This window comes from Entelurus aequoreus, linkage group LG27, assembly GCF_033978785.1.
Source record: "Entelurus aequoreus isolate RoL-2023_Sb linkage group LG27, RoL_Eaeq_v1.1, whole genome shotgun sequence".
Taxonomy (NCBI): Eukaryota; Metazoa; Chordata; class Actinopteri; order Syngnathiformes; family Syngnathidae; genus Entelurus; species Entelurus aequoreus.
In genome coordinates this window covers 23793970-23814003 of record NC_084757.1, presented here as the reverse complement: position 1 = coordinate 23814003, position 20034 = coordinate 23793970, and the positions used below count along the sequence as shown (strand labels likewise).

Sequence of the window (20034 nt, the reverse complement as noted above, 5' to 3'; positions counted from 1 at the left end):
AGTCTTCTTTGCCACTTGTGCCAGCTTTTTTTAAACATGTTGCAGGCATCAAATTCGAAATGAGCTAATATTTGCAAAAAATAACAAAGTTTACCAGTTCGAACGTTAAGTATCTTGTCTTTGCAGTCTATTCAATTGAATATAGGTTGAAAAGGATTTGCAAATCATTGTATTCTGTTTTTATTTACCATACCACTGGGGTGAGTTTTTCCTTGCCCTTAAGTGGGCTCTGTACCGAGGATGTCGTTGTGGCTTGTGCAGCCCTTTGAGACACTTGTAATTTAGGGCTATATAAATAAACATTGATTGATTGATTGATTGACTTACACAACGTGCCAACTTCACTGGTTTTGGGTTTTGTAAATACTTGTAGCAATTGTTTGTTAAAAGCCAATTTAAACAAATATGTTTTTAGATGAGATTTAAAAGCTTCTAGCGCTGTAATGGCTCACAACTCAGGTGAGAGGGAGTTCCATAACTTGGATGCGGAAAAAGAACGATCACCCCATGTTTTAAGTCTAGTCCTTGGTACTTCCAAAGATGTGTGTAAAGACGAGCGCGGATTCCCTGGTGGGGGGTGAACAGTTAAAATATCAGCCAAGTATGCTGGGGCCAGACCATTGATGACCTTAAAAACTAAAATATTTTTTTATGATTTTAAAATGCACCGTATTTTCTGTACTATAAGGTGCAATTAAAATCCTTTTTTTCCCTCAAAAATCAACAGTGCGGCTTATAACCCCAGTGCGCCTAATGTACGGAATAATTCTGGTTTTGCTCACCGACCTCGAAGCAATTTTATTTGGTACATGGTGTAATGATAAGTCAGTCAATCACAAGAGATACGTGGTAAGAGGTATGATGGCAATATGACTGAAGTAAACAACACCAACATTTTATATGTTCCATTGAAAATATAGAACATTATACACGACACTCAAAAATCTATCAAAATGTTTTAGTGCGACTTTGGTAAACTATGAAGCCGCACCGCTTGGTGGATTGTCTGTGCATTAAACATAGGAGTATTATTATGGTGTGTGTATAAGGTAAGACATATTATCTGCCGTTTTGTTTCGCAATATTATGCAAAAGCAACTTTTCTTTCCTTATGGTACCTGCTGATCTGTATTTGGGATCTGCATAAATCCTGAAAAATTGCGCGCGTCGGTCTTTGTAGTCGGTGCCGACAACATAGTCGATAAGCTTCTTCCTTTTCTCTATCTTCTTGTTATGTGACATTCATCCTCCGCTGTTGCCATTTCTAATACAAAGTAGTGTAAAGTTCTTACTTATATCTGTCAGTAATCTCGCCATGAAAGCACTAAAACATACCGGTGTAGTGAGTTTACATTATTCACCCAAGGAACTTTAGTTATTAGAGTTCCGGTCGGACGGTTTTTCACGGGACACATTTCCTGTGTTGTTGTTTCCGGATGAGGAGATGCTGCTCCGTTTTGATTTAAGTAAAGTCTGAATGTCATTAAAACAGTTAGCTCCATATTTTGACACTTCTTCCACTCCCGTCCTTGCACGCTACACCGCTACAACAAAGATGACGGGGAGAAGACGCTGCCGAAGGTGAGCCCACAAAACGGCGCATCCGGAAGCGACTGTCATAAAGCGGCTGAAGATGATCTGTAAAACATAATCTATGCAACATTTTGACCAAAGAACTACCATTACATGTTATGTAGACCACAAGGAAGTGTTTTACATTTAGAAAAAATAAATAAATAATATGACTCCTTTAATGCGCCCTATAATCTGATGTGCCTTCCTTATGAAAAACGATCGAAAATAGACCATTCATCGGCAATGCGCCTTATAATCCAGTGCGCCCTACGGTCCGGAAAATACGATATTCTAAAACATACTGAGAGCCAATGGAGAGCAAGGAGAACCAGGGTAATATGGGTATGTTTTGGAGTATGAGTGAGGAGGCGAGCAGCTGCATTTTGTAATAACTGGAGCTCGTGGAGGAGCGACTGATTTAGTCCATAATTGAGGGCATTACACTAGTCCAGACTGATGCCTTCTGGATTAATAATAATTATTCATCCAAATTCAAAAGTGTTTAGTTTAGTTTAGTTTTTTAAGGATCCCCTATAGTCTACACCGCAGTGGAGACTATTCTTCCTGGACCCCAGGAAGAATAGTTCTTAGTATATAATAGTACAGTAAGAATGCTTCGCGGAAATCTTTTATTTATAGATCTTTATCGCTCTGGAATAACCTGCCTCAAATTCTCACCGGCATTGAAAGTAAACAGGTTTTTAAAAAGAAAGTAATATTTTATCTTAGTCTTTAAATTAGTTTGCTCGTTGATGATGTGTTTGGTTTTATATTGTGTAGTTATAATTATATGGTATTTATTATTCTGTGACTGTAAATTGTTTGATTGTTTTCTTATTGATGCTTTTATTTATTTTTTTGTTTCTGTATTGTGTAGTTATAATTATATGCTTTTACTTGTAATTGTATTGAATTGTGGACCCCAGGAAGACTAGTGGGTTGTTGAGGCAACCAGCTAATGGGGATCCTTAATAAAAATCAAATCAAATCAGGCAAAAAACATCACACGATCACAAAACAAAAGATTACAATGCAGTACAACATGATCAATAATAAACTTTTGTAATACAAAAATAGCAACAACAAAAACAATAACTTGGGGTTTACGTAATAATGTTCATACCAGAGATAAAAAAGAGCAATATAAAAATAGATATATATTTTTTGCAAAAATAAAACAAAGAACCATCCATCCATCCATCCATCTTCTTCCGCTTATCCGAGGTCGGGTCGCGGGGGCAGCAGCTTGAACAAAGAACCAATGGCCTACAATATACACATTACTATACTAAAGACGAAAAGTGACGAAAAAGTACCAAAATGAACAAAATATGACAAAGTACATACAAAATCAAGATAATATCAATATAAAAACGATAACCAGAAACAAGAATGAATTTAAGCAAAAAATGGGTACAATCTAGAATCATCTCTTTTCGCAATACTTCTCCTCGCAGTCTAGTTTTAAAACCCACTGTGATTAATCTTACTAAAAAAATTATCGTTTGACAGCAGAAATATTACGGAGCCCCTAAAGGGACATGGAGGGGAAAAAATGTTTTGCGAGATCCTGCAATACTTTTGCGAGATCTCGCAATAAAAGTCAATAAACTTCTCCCACGGATGATGGGTAGGCTCCTCCATCACTGTGACTGTTTTACTTCCGGTTCACTGACATAGGAAAAAAAACTTTTGCGAGATCTGGCAAGAAGTATTGCAAGATCTCGCAAGAACTATTGCGAGATACTTTTTGGGAGATCTCGCAATACTTTTTGCGAGATCTAGCATTACTTCTTGCTAGATCTGGCAATACTTCTTGCCAGATCTGGCAATACTTCTTGCGAAATCTCGCAATACTTCTTGCGAGATCTCACAATACTTCTTGCGAGATCTCGCAAAAAAAAAGTATTGCGAGATCTCGCAATGCTTCTTGCGAGATCTCGCAATACTTCTTGCGAGATCTCGCAGTACTTCTTGCGAGATCTCGCAATACTTCTTGCGAGATCTCGCAATAGTTCTTGCGAGATCTGGCAATAGTTTTTGCGAGATCTGGCAATAGTTTTTGCGAGATCTGGCAATAGTTTTTGCGAGATCTCGCAATACTTCTTGCAAGATCTAGCAATACTTCTTGCCAGATCTGGCAAGAAGTATTGCGAGATCTGGCAATAGTTTTTGCGAGATCTGGCAATAGTTTTTGCGAGATCTCGCAATAGTTCTTGCGAAATCTAGCAATACTTCTTGCAAGATCTCGCAATACTTCTTGCGAGATCTCGCAAAAAAAAAGTATTGCGAGATCTCGCAATACTTCTTGCGAGATCTCGCAATACTTCTTGCGAGATCTCGCAGTACTTCTTGCGAGATCTCGCAATACTTGTTGCGAGATCTCGCAATAGTTCTTGCGAGATCTCGCAATACTTCTTGCGAGATCTGACAATAGTTTTTGCGAGATCTGGCAATAGTTTTTGCGAGATCTCGCAATACTTCTTGCAAGATCTAGCAATACTTCTTGCCAGATCTGGCAAGAAGTATTGCGAGATCTGGCAATAGTTTTTGCGAGATCTGGCAATAGTTTTTGCGAGATCTCGCAATACTTCTTGCAAGATCTAGCAATACTTCTTGCCAGATCTGGCAAGAAGTATTGCGAGATCTGGCAATAGTTTTTGCGAGATCTGGCAATAGTTTTTGCGAGATCTCGCAATACTTCTTGCGAGATCTCGCAATAGTTCTTGCGAAATCTAGCAATACTTCTTGCAAGATCTCGCAATACTTCTTGCGAGATCTCGCAATACTTCTTGCGAGATCTCACAATAGTTCTTGCGAGATCTCGCAATACTTCTTGCGAGATCTCGCAATACTTCTTGCGAGATCTCGCAATACTTCTTGCGAGATCTCGCAATACTTCTTGCGAGATCTCGCAATACTTCTTGCGAGATCTGGCAAAACATTTTTTTCCCTCCATGTCCCTTTAGGGGCTCCGTAAAAATATAATCATACATGATCTTTAAAAAAAAACTACAACCTAAAAAAACGAATTTTAAGCAGTTGAAAAAAAAATTCTGACTGAAAAATGAATGAAAAAATACACATGTATTTTGCAGTGGTACATCATTCCATCCATTTTCTACCGCTTGTCCCTTTTGGGGTTGCGGGGTGCAGTGGTACATTAAAAAAGTTTTTAAAAAAGTACCAATGATCGTCACACACACACTGGGTGTGGCGAAATTATTCTCTGCATTTGACCCATCACCCTTGATCACCCCCTGGGATGAGGGGAGCAGTGAGCAGCAGCGGTGGCCGCGCCCGGGAATCATTTCTGGTGATTCAACCCCCAATTCCAACCCTTGATGCTGAGTGCCAAGCAGGGAGGTAATGGGTCCCATTTTTATAGTCTTTGGTATGACTCGGCCGGGGTTTGAACTCACAACCTACCAAACTTAAATGTTTATCTAAGGAAGTGTCCACTTACTGTATATATTTACATGAATCCACCTGGGGATAGGTTGATTGGCAACACTAAATTGGCCTTAGTGTGTGAATGTGAGTGTGAATGTTGCCTGTCTATCTGTGTTGGCCCTGCGATGAAGTGGCGACTTGTCCGCCCGCGCGACCCCAAAAAAGGGACAAGCGGTAGAAAATGGAAGGATGGGCATTAATACTGTGCTTCCGATTTAGGTACGCTCACTTTGAATCCTCACCATCATGGCTAAGAAGGCATTTGAATCAAATGTGTACCACTCTACTAACTGTATAACTCAATAACATAACATTATAATTTGTTTCTTTATTTTTTTTTACATGATTTTGCACATCTTTGTTGCCCTAGCCCAGGGGTCGGCAACCCGCGGCTCCTTGACCACTCTGATGCGGCTCAGCTACATACATTTCGACCCCCCCGATTTTCCCAGGAGACTTATGGATCTCAGTGTCTCTCATAGATTACTCCCAGGGAAAAAATAATCCTATTTACACTCTAATTACTAAATAAAGGGCGTGCCCTAATTGCACTGCAGTAATTGTCCTCTATAGCATTTACATACAGCGTGCCAGTCCCGCCACATGTTGCATGTTGTTATTACTTACTCACAGGAGACAGCAAAGCATACTTAGTCATCAGCCACACAGTTTACACTGACGGTAGCCGTATCAAACAACTTTAACATTGTTACGTTACAAATATGCGCCACACTATGAACCCACACCAAAAAAGAATGAAAAACACATTTCTGGAGAACATCCCACCGTAACACAACATAAACACAACACAACCATTGCCCAGAATCCCATGCAGCCCTAACTCTTCCGGTCTACATTATACACCCCAGCTACCACCAAATCCCCCCACACATCAAACCCCCCCCCCCCCCCCTCTCCGTGCGTTGGTTGAGCGGAAGAGTTAGGGCTGCATGGGATTCTGGGTATTGGTACTGTCAGTGTAAGATGTGTGGCTGCTGAGCTAGTACGCCTTGCTGTCACTTACATGAGCAAGCTGAAACTGCATTCTACACGTGGTCGAGCAGGTACACTGTTAGGGCAGATTGTAGAGGACGCCAAAAGCACTGTCATCACGCTCTGATATTCGGGAGTCTCCCGGGAAAAATGAGAGGGTTGGCAAGTATGACGCTATCAAGCGCCATTCATTCAAAACTTGCGGGCTGCACTAACATCAAATTTCCACATTAAAGTGCGTGCCGGTGCGTGTGTCGGAGACCCCTGGTTAACATAGCACAAGGCATTTAAGCTTTGTATGCGGTGTTTTTCATTTTTAAAAAATTTTTGTGGCTCCCATTACTTTCTTTAATTTGTGAAACTTGCCAAAATGGCTCTTTGAGTGGTAAAGGTTGCCGACCCCTGCCCTAGCCTAATCTTGTAGTTTTTTTTTTTATAAAGGACATCATTTTTGGCAATTCATATAGACTATATTATATAAGAACTGATGTATTTGACGTTGAAAATTGTGATTAATTATGGACACACCAATAATCACCCACGCAATAGATAAGTGACTGTCATGTAGTGCAGCGTGTGTGTGTCTTCCACAAAGCTGCAGCAGCACGGTGACTAAACGACAAGTCAAGTCATTGCTGTCTCGTTGACGGAGGCTGAAAATAGTGTCGCACAGCTGCTCGGGCGGCAATATGTGTTTGCACAGACGGCAAATTGTTCGAGTCCTTTGCCCTGCCCATTGGTGGGAAGCCAGGACTGGGAAGCAGTTTTTTTCCACAAATGATAATAGGCTCTTCACCAAACATTTTTAGAATATTCTTTATTTACAATACACATGTGTACAATACTACATATTAACTGTGCACGACAACTTACAGTTACTGTTCCACTGTTTTTTTTCTTCTATTTGCCCTCCTTTACCTTCATCATAATGGATTTTGCCACCCCAGGTCCCAAAGCCAGATAAGTGCATCCTTTATGGGGGAATGTAAGAAATCAACAACTTCTGTGCATTGTTCTGCACTACAACAGCTCCCCCTGCTGACTCAGGGTCCTGTCCATCTAAACCAGGGGTGTCCAACTCATTTTAGCTCACAGGGTTGCTCGGAGGAAAATCTGTGCACTGTTAAAAATTATGGCATTAAAACTACAAAAATAATGACAACTTCAGATTGTTTTCTTTGTCTTACTTTGGACAAAAATAGAACAAAAACACAGTCTGAAAATATTACAATAAAAATATAAGAAAATAAATACCGGCAGCGGTGAAGTTTAGATCCATGAGGGAAAGAAGAAAGTGAATGAATGTTTATTAATTTATATTTGTATTAATTACTTTCCAAAAATTACACCAGCCAAAACATATAACAAACAGAGAAAAAACAAAACAAAGCAAATAAAACCCATGGCACTGGGAGCAGGTGGGTAAAGTGTCTTGCCCAAGGACACAAGGGCAGTGACTAGGATGGCGAAAGCGGGAATCGAACCCGGAACCCTCAAGTTGCTGGCACGGCCTCTCTACCAACCGAGCAATGCCGCCCCAAACAAAATAGTCCCCCCGTCCCCCCACTCACACACACATTCACACATCCATTGATAGAAGCTTACATGAACTAGAGAAAATCCAAAATTAAAATAATAATAACAACAACAAATATAGATAATAATAATAACAATAATTCATACATTAACCAGCTGACCAAACCAGTCTATTGACTTTTGCAGTCAAGATATTTCATCACAGGGCCCCAGGAGTCCTCCCATTTTCTTTGAGTGTTTGAATGAATGTTTATAACTGAATACCTTTATGTATGCATAAAAATGTGTTTTCTTTAGTATTGTTTTTTTTAATGCATCAAGTAATGTTCATGACAACCTTTTTCCAAAAACACAATATAGAATGTGAGATATAATGCAGGATAATGCATACATTTATACAAACGTAATTTGTTTTTTAAAATGGATACAAAAAAGTGGGACCCCAAAAATGTACTGTGGGACCCCATTTTTATGACTTGATGGGGTCCCTTGGACCCCGTTTTGAAGATTCCTAGAGCCAACACTGATGGAGTATTGGTGCGTGCAAAACAGCAGCAGGTGGCTGTGGCCTGCAGGCCGGTTCTAATACTAATCAAATATCATCCCGGGGGCCAGAGATAATTAATTTGCGGACCGGATCTGGCACGCGGGCCTTGACTTTGACACATAGGATCTAAAGCAAGGGTGTCACACGTATGGCCCACAGGTTTTATCCGGCCCGCGGGATGAGTTTGCTTAGTATAAAAATGAGCCGAAATTTTTTAATGAAAGAAATTGCTGTTCTAAATGTGTCCCCTAGATGTCACAATAGCAATTCTTCGTATCTTTGTAGATGATGCTACATATGTAAAACAAAAATAAACCACATGATGTTAGTGCACCAGTCGAGGAAAATGAGCAAACTACATAAATAACATCCTGTAATTTGATTTTGATATTATTTTTTTATCTCGATAGGTTGAAAATGAACACCAATGAGTTGACTGATGAACATTATCACATAATTTATTCAGAAAGTATAAATAACGAAAAATAAAGATAGAATACTATTAACCGCAAAGTGTAAGTGTAAAAAAAACAACAACATTATGTTTTGTTTTTAAAGAAAGAAAACAATCTGAAGTTGTCTTTATTTTTAAGTTATCGTGCCGTGATTTTACCAGTCCGGCCCACTTGGGAGTAGATTTTTCTCCATGTGGCCCCCGATCTAAAATGAGTTTGACACCCCTGATCTAAACTAAATACAAAGTACCATGCAAATGTTTGTTGTTGTATTTTAGCTTGTTTAAAGAAATGTTTCTTTCATTGTTTTTTGCAGCCATTTATGTCGCCGCGGTACCCAGGTGGGCCGAGACCCGCACTTCGTATGCCAAATCAGCCGCCAGGTAGCATCCCTGGGTCACAGCCCCTCTTGCCAAACAGCCTGGACCCCACCAGACCTCAAGGTACTGTTCTAACCAACACCATTTATTTTCTCATGTAGTAGCTTGGGGGGGGGTACAGTATTACGGAACTTTTAAGTCACTAGACTTAGACTTAGACTCAGACAAACTTTATCGATCCACAAGGGAAATTGTTCCACACAGTAGCTCAGTTACAAAGGGTGGAAAGGGTAAGGATGGAAATGATAATGCAGGTATAAAGTAGACTAAAAATGTACCATAGTAGCAATATAAAATATAACATATATGTAATATTTACATATTATATATACAGTATGTAATATATACTGATATATTATTATATTATATTTCTATATAATACATACAATATATAACAAATCCCAATTACCATGTACAATATTACAGTATATGTAACAGCAGCAGCAAAAAAACGGGCAGCATACAATAGAGAGTAGATCAAGCAGAAAATATACATTATTAACAAAGAGAGGTAGCTAACATAGGAGCTAACGTAGCATATATATATATATATATATATATATATATATATATATATATATATATACTGTATATATTATTGTATAGCGAGTGATTATACAGCTATACGTGAGGGTAGGTAGTAACACTACATGTCATATAATGATATGTTTCAGTATACAGTATTTATGACAGTAAATGATGACATTAAATAATGACATTTGTATGTTGAAAAAAAAGAGAAAAACTTTACAAAAAAATATCAATATTTCAAAAATGTGCCCGCTTCCAAGTAATATTAATTGTGATATTGATAATTGAAATGACAATAATTGCTAAATAAATAAGATAAACCCAAGACTAATGATATCATAAAACATTATTCAAAAGAAGACGAAAAAAAGAAAGTAACCAAAACAAAACTATGTCACCCTTTGGTGATCTTGACCTTTTAAAGATCTTCCATCCATCCATTTTCTACCGCTTATTCCCTTAGGGGTTGCGGGGGGCGCTGGAACCTTTTAAAGATCTTATTTGTATTAATTTTTGTATCTTTTCCTACTTTGTTTCAATTCATCCCTCAGTCCAGAAACTGATACACAAAAGCTTTTTCTTCATTAAAAATGTTCTCTTAAATTAAGTAAAATACACTTTTTAAATATTGCAAGAGTTAAAAATAAAAATACATCGGACCATTTTATTTATTCAGTATTTAATAATAAATATATTTCTTTCATGAAGTGGTAAACAGATTAATATGTTCATGAACTAATTAGATTGTGAAATAAATATTGTATAGTTATGTCCTATTCACAAGATGTATTAACTCATTTCATGATCCTTATATGTATTGCACATCATACACAAATATTTATTTGCATTCTTGTTCATTTGACTGCATTTTGTTTCATGATAACGTAAATGAATGTGTCAGTGACCCATCAGTTATCTGATTGGTTGAACTGCAATGTAAGCCACGCCCACAGCACTGAGAGACGCCAACATAATAGGAACAATACTACAACTGGTCGCTTAAATTCCTCTAAAATGGTTCTTTTTTCCGTGCCTCTGTGCTGCTGTTTTGTGTTGCAACAAGGTTTCAACTCTTAAAAGAAAATTATGAGGTAAAGATAGCACCATTCTTTTTTCCTGGGGGTAAAAATGATGACGTATTTAAACAAGGCGTTAATAAGCATGTTGAGGAGATGCTGTAGTCTTGGAAAGCGATTTCTTCTTACTTGTTATCATTTTGATGTGTTGTTTTCTTTAAGATTGTGTCCTTCTTTCTCACCATGCACAGGACATCCAAACATGGGAGGTCCAATGAGAATGAACCCACCTCGAGGAATGGGAGGCATGGGCCCACAGGTACACACTGTCGTTAAAATTGAAGGCTGGGATGTTTATATATCAACATTTGTTTTACTTTAATAATAATTTGGGGTGCATGAAAAAATGGAAAGGAAAATGTAGCTCTTTTGACCTTAAAGCTAGAGGTGTCCCAATCCGATATTGATATCGTATTAGATGATATCGGCTTGCATATAAAATCTCTGATACAAGTGTTTACTTGTGCAACATCTAAATGTCCTCCACTAAGCACTCAAGTTTGTTCTTTGCTTGTATTTTAGTTAAATATTTTACAAAAGGTAAACATGGTAGGCTACAGGCTACTCTGCTTTAGCAGCTACACAACAGCTAAGCTCACAATAGCACACAAGCTAAACTATCGTAGTATGTGTCCTTAATTGAACAATATTGCAGTCCAAAACATGGCAATTGTCAATATATACAATTATCAAATATTTATAGTTACATATTATGCGTATTAAAAAGTATCCAGTAATAAACGTGTCCGCATCATTGAACTTACTACGTCATGCCTCTAGTTTAATGAATTTTTCTGGCCACTAATGTCGCCCAAACAAATTCAAAAGCATAAATATGTCATCTGTCTGTTCATTGTTTTTTGAGTAATTTCACTCGATCAAAACTTTTCTGATATTAAACGTTACAAAACAATACAAGTATGTACTTTCATGCCACGAGTTTGGTGTTGTTCTCTGTTTGGCTAATTTCACTTGATTAAACATTTTCTAACGTTCTACACCACAAAGAAAATAAATATGTGTACAGTACTATGATTCTTGCTTGTATTTTAGTGAAATATTTTACAAAAGATAAACATGGTAGGTTATAGGCTACTAGGCTTTAGCAGCTACACAACAGCTAAGCACACAATAGTACACAAGCTAGACTAACGTAGTACGTGTCCTTAATTGAACAATATTGCAGTCCAAAACATGACAATTGTCAATATAAACAAGTATCTAATATTTATAGTTACATATTACGCGTATTAAAAAGTATACAGTAATAAACGTGTCCGCATCATTGAACTTACTACGTCATGCCTCTAGTTTAATGAATTTTTGTGGCCACTAATGTTGCCCAAACAAATTCAAAAGCATAAATATGTCATCTGTCTGTTCATTGTTTTTTGAGTAATTTCACTCGATCAAAACTTTTCTGATATTAAACGTTACAAAACAATACAAGTATGTACTTTCATGCCACGAGTTTGGTGTTGTTCTCTGTTTGGCTCATTTCACTTGATTAAACATTTTCTAACGTTCTACACCACAAAGAAAATAAATATGTGTACAGTACTATGATTCTTGCTTGTATTTTTGTGAAATATTTTACAAAAGATAAACATGGTAGGTTATAGGCTACTAGGCTTTAGCAGCTACACAACAGCTAAGCACACAATAGTACACAAGCTAGACTAACGTAGTACGTGTCCTTAATTGAACAATATTGCAGTCCAAAACATGACAATTGTCAATATAAACAAGTATCTAATATTTATAGTTACATATTACGCGTATTAAAAAGTATACAGTAAGAAACGTGTCCGCATCATTGAACTTACTATGTCATGCCTCTAGTTTAATGATTTTCTGTGGCCACTAATGTCGCCCAAACAAATTAAATGATAAATGATAAATGGGTTGTACTTGTATAGCGCTTTTCTACCTTCAAGGTACTCAAAGCGCTTTGACAGTTGAGTTTATCCTCAATTAAGGCTCATACAATTATTTTTTTAATAAGTGCGGTACAGTAGTAGAAAACATACAATTCAAAATGTTATTTTCACATGATGCTTTGCACAAAATTCACATGACCAGACAAAACAAAAACAAGAGTTAGATGTCGACCCACCTTTTTATATTTAACCAACACAATAATAATACACTTGCATGTACAAATGGCAACATTTAAATTCAGCTGCACAACAGCTAAGCACATAATAGCACACAAGCTAGACTAACGTAGTACGTGTCCTTAATTGAACAATATTGCAGTCCAAAACATGACAATTGTCAATATAAACAGGTATCTAATATATATAGTTACATATTACACATTTTAAAAAGTATACAGTAACAAACGTGTCCGCATCATTGAACTTACTACGTCATGCCTCTAGTTTAATGAATTTTTGTGGCCACTAATGTCGGCAACACAAATTCAAAAGCATAAATATGTCACATGTCTGTTCATTGTTTTTTGAGTAATTTCACTCAATCAAAACCTGTATAATATTAATCGTTACAAAATAATACAAGTATGTACTTTTATGCCATAAGGTTAGTGTTTGTCATAATTACCATTGTACTCTGTTTGGCTAATTTCACTCGATTAAACATTTCCACACCACACAAAAAATAACTATGTGTACAGTACTATTGCTAATGTCGTATTGGATTCATATCGGTATCGGCAAAACACTCAAGATATCGGTATGGTATCAGAAATTAAAAATTTATACCGGGACGTCACTACTTAAAGCCATTTATTACAAAGGATTTTGAAACAGCATTAAAGAGCATAAACGCTCAGTCAGCATAAATGCCACAGATTACTTGACTGTAGCGTAACATGCATGAGTTTCCCATCATGTTCTAAAGCAGGGGTGTCAAAGTTACGGCCCGAGGGCCGGATCAGGCCCGCGAACAGGTTTTATCCGGCCCGCGGGATGAGTTTGCTAAGTATAAAATGTTACCTGAAATTTTTGATTAAAAAAAAAAACAGCTGTTCTAAATGTGTCCACTGAATGTCGCAATAGCAATTCTTTGTATCTTTGTAGGTGATGCTACATATGTACAAAATAAACCACATGATGTTAGTACATCAGTCCAGTAAAATGATCAAACTACATAAATAACATCCTGTAATTTGATTTTGATATTTATTTTTTTATCTTGATAGCTTGCAAATTAACACCAATGAACAAATGAAATCAATGAAATGAACATTATCACATAATTTTTTCAGAAAATATAAATAACAAAAAATAAAGAGAGAATACTATTAACCGCAACACGTAAGTGTAAAAAAATAAATATGATTTGTACAATTTCAGAATGTGATTGTTCTATTTTTTTTAAACAAAGAAAACAATCTGAAGTTGTCTTTACATTTAAGTTATCGTGCCGTGATTTTACCAGTCCGGCCCACTTGGGAGTAGATTTTTCCTCCATGTGGCCCCCCATCTAAAATGAGTTTGACGCCCCTGTTCTAAAGCCATGCAGAGGGAGATAAAGCTGCTGACCACTCATGAAACTTGAAATGCAGCTACTGCCATCTGGTGGCGTTCATCGAAACTACATAGGAGGTCTTCTACACACACAGATGTTAACGCCAATGTTGTTGTTTTTGCTGACCATAGGAGACGTGAATCGAGGCGCTAATTGGAGCGTTTACGTTATTAGGCAGAGAGGGCGTGGCTTTACCCTGTATGGTTGTCCCTGGTTTTGCCTGCAAATTTGCAAAGCAAATGCAAACTTGCTCTCTGCGGATCAGACTATTTCCCGGTGCCAACTTGACAACTTTTTAATATGAGCTTGGCTCCTCGCTGCTGCTGCCTGCCCACTCCACACTCTCATCCTGCCTGCCTGCCTGCCTGCTGACTCCCACCTTTTGGGAGGAATATCACACCCTCGCCAACACATTCGCCCCAGAGTCGTGCCAAAAGTGACACACTTTCCTTTTACGCGCTCCTTTTTTTAAGTGTCAGTTACTGGACAGCTGCTTGATTGTGCACCAAACCAGCACCAGCCTCACCATGTGATACAGGGACTGTAACCCCCCCCCCCCCCCCCCCCCCTCTCTCTTACCAGCAAGGGGCCCCCCTCTTCTACTACATCTTCTACTATAGCTACCCTGGCTCGCTGACTCTGGCACGGAGCGCGCCAGCAGCTGGTGTGGCATCTGCTAGACAAGTGTAATCGTACTGCTGAACAAATCTCTTCCCTTGCAGTGTCGTGTTTAGAAGAGAGCGTGGCCAACTAAACGAGGGGCCGCCATCTTTGCTACCAATGACGTGTGCCGCTGTGTCCGGAAGCACGCAATTGCAGTTGTTTTGATGCTAGTTTTCCTGACAAAAGTAATACGTCTACATCAGTGGTGTCCAAAGTGCGGCCCGGGGGCCATTTGCGGCCCGCAGCTCGGTTTTTATTGGCCCGCGACACATTCTATAGACCAGGGGTCACCAACCTTTTTGAAACCAAGAGCTACTTCTTGGGTACTGATTAATGCGAAGGGCTACCAGTTTGATACACACTTAAATAAATTGTCAGAAATAGCCAATTTGCTCAATTTACCTTTAACTCTATATTATTATTAATAATTAATGATATTTACACTTAATTGGACGGTTTAAAAGAGGAGAAAACACGAAAAAAATTACAATTACATTTTGAAACATAGTTTATCTTCAATTTCGACTCTTTAAAATTCAAAATTCAACCGAAAAAAAGAAGAGAAAAACTAGCTAATTCGAATCTTTTTGAAAAAATTATAAAAATAATTTATGGAACATCATTAGTAATTTTTCCTGATTAAGATTAATTTTAGAATTTGAATGACATGTTTTAAATAGGTTAAAATCCAATCTACACTTTGTTAGAATATATAACAAATTGGACCAAGCTATATTTCTAACAAAGACAAATCATTATTTCTTCTAGATTTTCCAGAACAAAAATTTTAAAAGAAATTCAAAAGACTTTGATATAAGATTTAAATTTGATTCTACAGATTTTCTAGATTTGCCAGAATAATTGTTTTGAATTTTAATCATAATAAGTTTGAAGAAATATTTCACAAATATTCTTCGTCGAAAAAACAGAAGCTAAAATGAAGAATTAAATTAAAATGTATTTATTATTCTTTACAATAAAAAAAAATAAACTTACTTAAACATTGATTTAAATTGTTAGGAAAGAAGAGGAAGGAATTTAAAAGGTAAAAAGGTATATGTGTTTAAAAATCCTAAAATCATTTTTAAGGTTGTATTTTTTCTCAAAAATTGTCTTTCTGAAAGTTATAAGAAGCAAAGTAAAAAAATGTATGAATTTATTTAAACAAGTGAAGACCAAGTCTTTAAAATATTTTCTTGGATTTTCAAATTCTATTTGAGTTTTGTCTCTCTTAGAATTAAAAATGTCGGGCAAAACGAGACCAGCTTGCTAGTAAATGAATAAAATTTAAAAAATAGAGGCAGTAAGTGCTGCTATTTGAGCTATTTTTAGAACAGGTCAGCGGGCTACTCATCTGGTCCTTACGGGCTACCTGGTGCCCGCGGGCACCGCGTTGGTGACCCCTGCTATAGACAAACTAAACAGGTCCCAAATAAGAACAAAAAACTATGAAAAATTAAACGGGACCAAATCCCCCAAAAATGGAACCTAAAAACCAAAATGGCTTACAACCGGAGTGTCTTACTGTCAGGTTCAAACGCTGATGACATCTATTAATCAAGACAAGAAGCAAGGAATTAAATAGAGACAGAATTAAATTTGGCTCAATAGAGGAGAAACGTCTGGGCTCCCAACACGCTCTGACGAAAGATTGTACGCCTCCTCTTTTATTTGGAGGGGTTTCTAAGGGAGGGGGGTCGTAAACAGCCATCGCCTTTGATTACAACAGTTCAAAGAAAAGGTCGTAAAACAAGTCAAAGAAAAGGTTGCCTGGAAGGGAGTCTGGTCCTGCTTCCTCTCCGCTGTGTAGTTCTCGGGTCAAGACAATATCTTTCTGTTGATTACAATACATCAAAGAAACAGAACACCTTCATGTTGCTTCGCATCCTATACAGTGGAGTTTTACAAGCCTTCTTCTTGGTAGGATCAAAGACAGCTTTTGAACTCATGGCAACACAAAGTTTTGTGATAACTTAGATACAATTATTCTGACACTTACTGTATAAGGTCTTTGATGATTTCCGTGTGTCCTGGTCATGATGAGAAAGTGTACACATTTCTTGTGAGACATAATGTTTTTGAGTGTACTAAAGCTCTCAAAGGTGTTTCAGTTGACGGTATAATAGTAATATTAGTAAATACAGGCTTACTTTCGAGCACAGTTAACATAAATACAAAAAAATCAATATTAAAATAATAATGAATTATTTTATTGCTTTGTTATCTATAACACAAAGCTAAGATGTAGAAGTTTTTTTTCAAATGTTAGCATATGTTCACCTACATTGTTTTGGTTTGAGTATTTTTCATATACAAAATGTATAAAAGTGGCCCTCGCATCCTTCAATTTTTCTCTATGTGGCCCTCGCTGGAAAATGTTTGGACACCTCTGGTCTACATATACAGTACAGGCCAAAAGTTTGGACACACCTTCTCATTCAATGCATTTTCCTTATTTTCATAACTATAGATTGTCACTGAAGGCATCACAACTATAAATGAACACATGTGGAGTTATGTACCGTATTTTCCGAACTATAAGGCGCACCGGATTATAAGGCGCACCTTCAATGAATGGCCTATTTTAAAACGTTGTCCATATATAAGGCGCACCGCATTATAAGGCGCACCGGATTATAAGGCGCATAGAATAGACGCTACAGTAGAGGCTGGGGTTACGTTATGCATCCGGTAGATGGAGCTACGCTGAAGGGAATGTCAACAAAACAGTCAAACTTTATTAATAGATTACAAACCAGCGTTCTGACAACTCCGTTCACTCCCAAAATGAATAAACAGCTGTTTTATTATTTTCCCCGAGGTAAAGTCAGTGACGTGGTATTTTGTTTATCTTTTAACAACAGCAAGGTATAACATGTAGTGCAACATTTATATCACATACACTGCAAAAACTGAAATCTAAGTAAGATTAAATATCTCAAATAAGGGTGATATTTGCTTATTTTGTGTCTGATAAGATAATTCTTCTCACTAAGCAGATTTTATGTTAGAGTGTTTTACTTGTTTCAAGGGTTTTGGTCCTAAGTGATCTCAGTAAGATATTACAGCTTGTTGCTGAGATTTGATGACCTATATTGAGTAAAACATGCTTGAAACTAGAATATCAACTGATGCAAAGCTGTGTCATCTACACTCACAAGTATAAAACTACGTTTTTAAAGTAATAATTCTTACTTTAAGCATGAAAAAAAATCATGATGCCGAGCGCATATCATTATGTCAAGATAATGGCACTAGCACTTACTTAATTTAAGAATATTTTTCAACATATTGAGCAAAAAGGTCTCTTTTTTTTCTACCGAGAAAAGTGCACTTGTTATTAGTGAGAATATACTTATTTTAAGGTATTTTTGGGTTCATTGAGGTTAGCTAATTTTACTTGTTTTGGAAAGTCTTGACAAGCCAAATTGTCTTGTTCTATTGGCAGATAATTGTGCTTAATTCAAATAAAATCCCACTAATTTTTGTTTAGTTTTTTCTTGTTTTTGAACACTGACTTTTTGCAGTGTATAAGGCGCGCCGGATTATAAGGCGCACTGTCAGCTTTTGAGAAAATTGGAGGTTTTTAGGTGGTGCGCCTTATAGTGCGGAAAATACGGTACTTAACAAAAAAAGGTGAAATAACTGAAAACATGTTTTGTATTCTAGTTTCTTTAAAATAGCCACCCTTTGCTCTGATTACGGCTTTGCACACTCTTGGCATTCTCTCGATGAGCTTCAAGAGGTAGTCACCTGAAATGGTTTTCACTTCACAGGTGTGCTTGAAGCTCACGGAGAGAATGCCAAGAGTTTAATTGCTGATGCGTTTTAATTGATTTTTAAATGCGGCAGAAATTAACCTGTTTTGTACAGTGTTGATGTGTTTCAATGCCCAGTAGTGCGTAAATATGTTTCTGTATAGTATTTCTCCAGCAATGGTCATGTGGTGACATAAATGATGGTGTTTTGAGAGGAAATCATTGAAGTCAGACATCACTGAAGGCCTAGGTGGGAAACGCACAGTTCTTAACTCCAAACACTTGTATCTCCAATCAACGTCTACCACTGAAATGGATTAAAATCATTTTAATTGGCGCTTGGCCTCCCAAAGCAGCACAATTTTATAATGTAACATGCCTTTTACGAAGAAAAACTAACTTTTAGATAAGAAACATCGTATAAAAACAATACAATAGAATGTACTACTGATAACTACAGTAGTAATGTTATAATAATGTACAGAATTTACTTCTGCAGTAGTTCATTTGAGCCGCTTCTCCGTCAAACACATCATTAGCAGCTTTTTTAAAATATGTTCATGCCGTTCAGATATTGTTTTTACATTCTTGGTTGACGTTAGACTCATTCTGTTTCAAAATGTTGCAGACTAGCAGTGATAATAGTTGCTTCGTAAAGCTGGCAACAGGATCGATCACATTTATGATGATGATTTCTTTCTTTGATTCAATGAATGTCATCCGCTTCTTCTTCTCAGCACTGTCCTTCACTCTCGCTTAAAGCTTTCTTTTATTTGGAAAACAAAGATATGTCGATCTCTAGCTATAAGCTAATGCTCGCGGGTAAGAACAGATGTTTTGAGCGGATCTTACGGGGTTCACTGTGAAATTTGCTACGCCAACTGATGGCCGGGATGCTTGGAACTCAAAGTTTTGTTTAATTAAAGCATAACAATTAGCCGAGACAGAGCTCTTATCTCAAAACACATTTTTAAGTTTAGGTATCACTGTATGGTACTGACTTTATGTGAATCAACACCCAGTAGTACTGGGGAATTCGGTCAGTGCCTATAAAAGTATTGAATTCAGTGCCCATCCCTATTATTAAAAGTGTTTAACTTGTTTACACAAGTGTATGTTCTGATGAGAGAAGGACATAATAATACTTTAATTATTCGGTCAGTCTAAAAGGAAGGGAAGGTTGCCTACAGCCACGTACACTATATTGCCAAAAGTATTTGGCCACCTGCTTTGACTCACATATGAACTTGAAGTGCCATCCCATTCCTAACCCATAGGGTTCAATATGATGCGGGTCCACCTTTTGCAGCTATTGCACCTTCAACTGTTCTGGGAAGGCTGTCCACAAGGTTGCTGAGTGTGTTTATAGGAATGTTCGACCATTCTTCCAAAAGCACATTGGTGAGGTCACACACCGCCTCTCAGTCTCCGTTCTAATTCATCCCAAAGGTGTTCAGGTCAGGACTCTGTGCAGGCCAGTCAAGTTCATCCACACCAGACTCTATCATTCATGTCTTTATGGACCTTGCTTTGTGCACTGGTGCACAGTCATGTTGGAAGAGGAAGGGGCCC

The 20034-nt window shown here is 37.4% G+C and overlaps 1 protein-coding gene across 4 annotated transcripts in view; it reads left to right on the top strand.

Annotated features, from left to right (window-relative positions):
• The window catches only part of ssbp4 (single stranded DNA binding protein 4), a 413236-nt gene that overhangs the window by 379468 nt on the left and 13734 nt on the right, over nt 1-20034 (top strand). For all 4 annotated transcript variants that reach the window (XM_062039061.1, XM_062039062.1, XM_062039060.1 and 1 more), the window contains 2 exons: nt 8876-9002; nt 10738-10805. In XM_062039061.1, coding sequence (XP_061895045.1) covers nt 8876-9002; nt 10738-10805 — 195 coding nt within the window. The remainder of the gene's footprint in view (nt 1-8875; nt 9003-10737; nt 10806-20034) is intronic.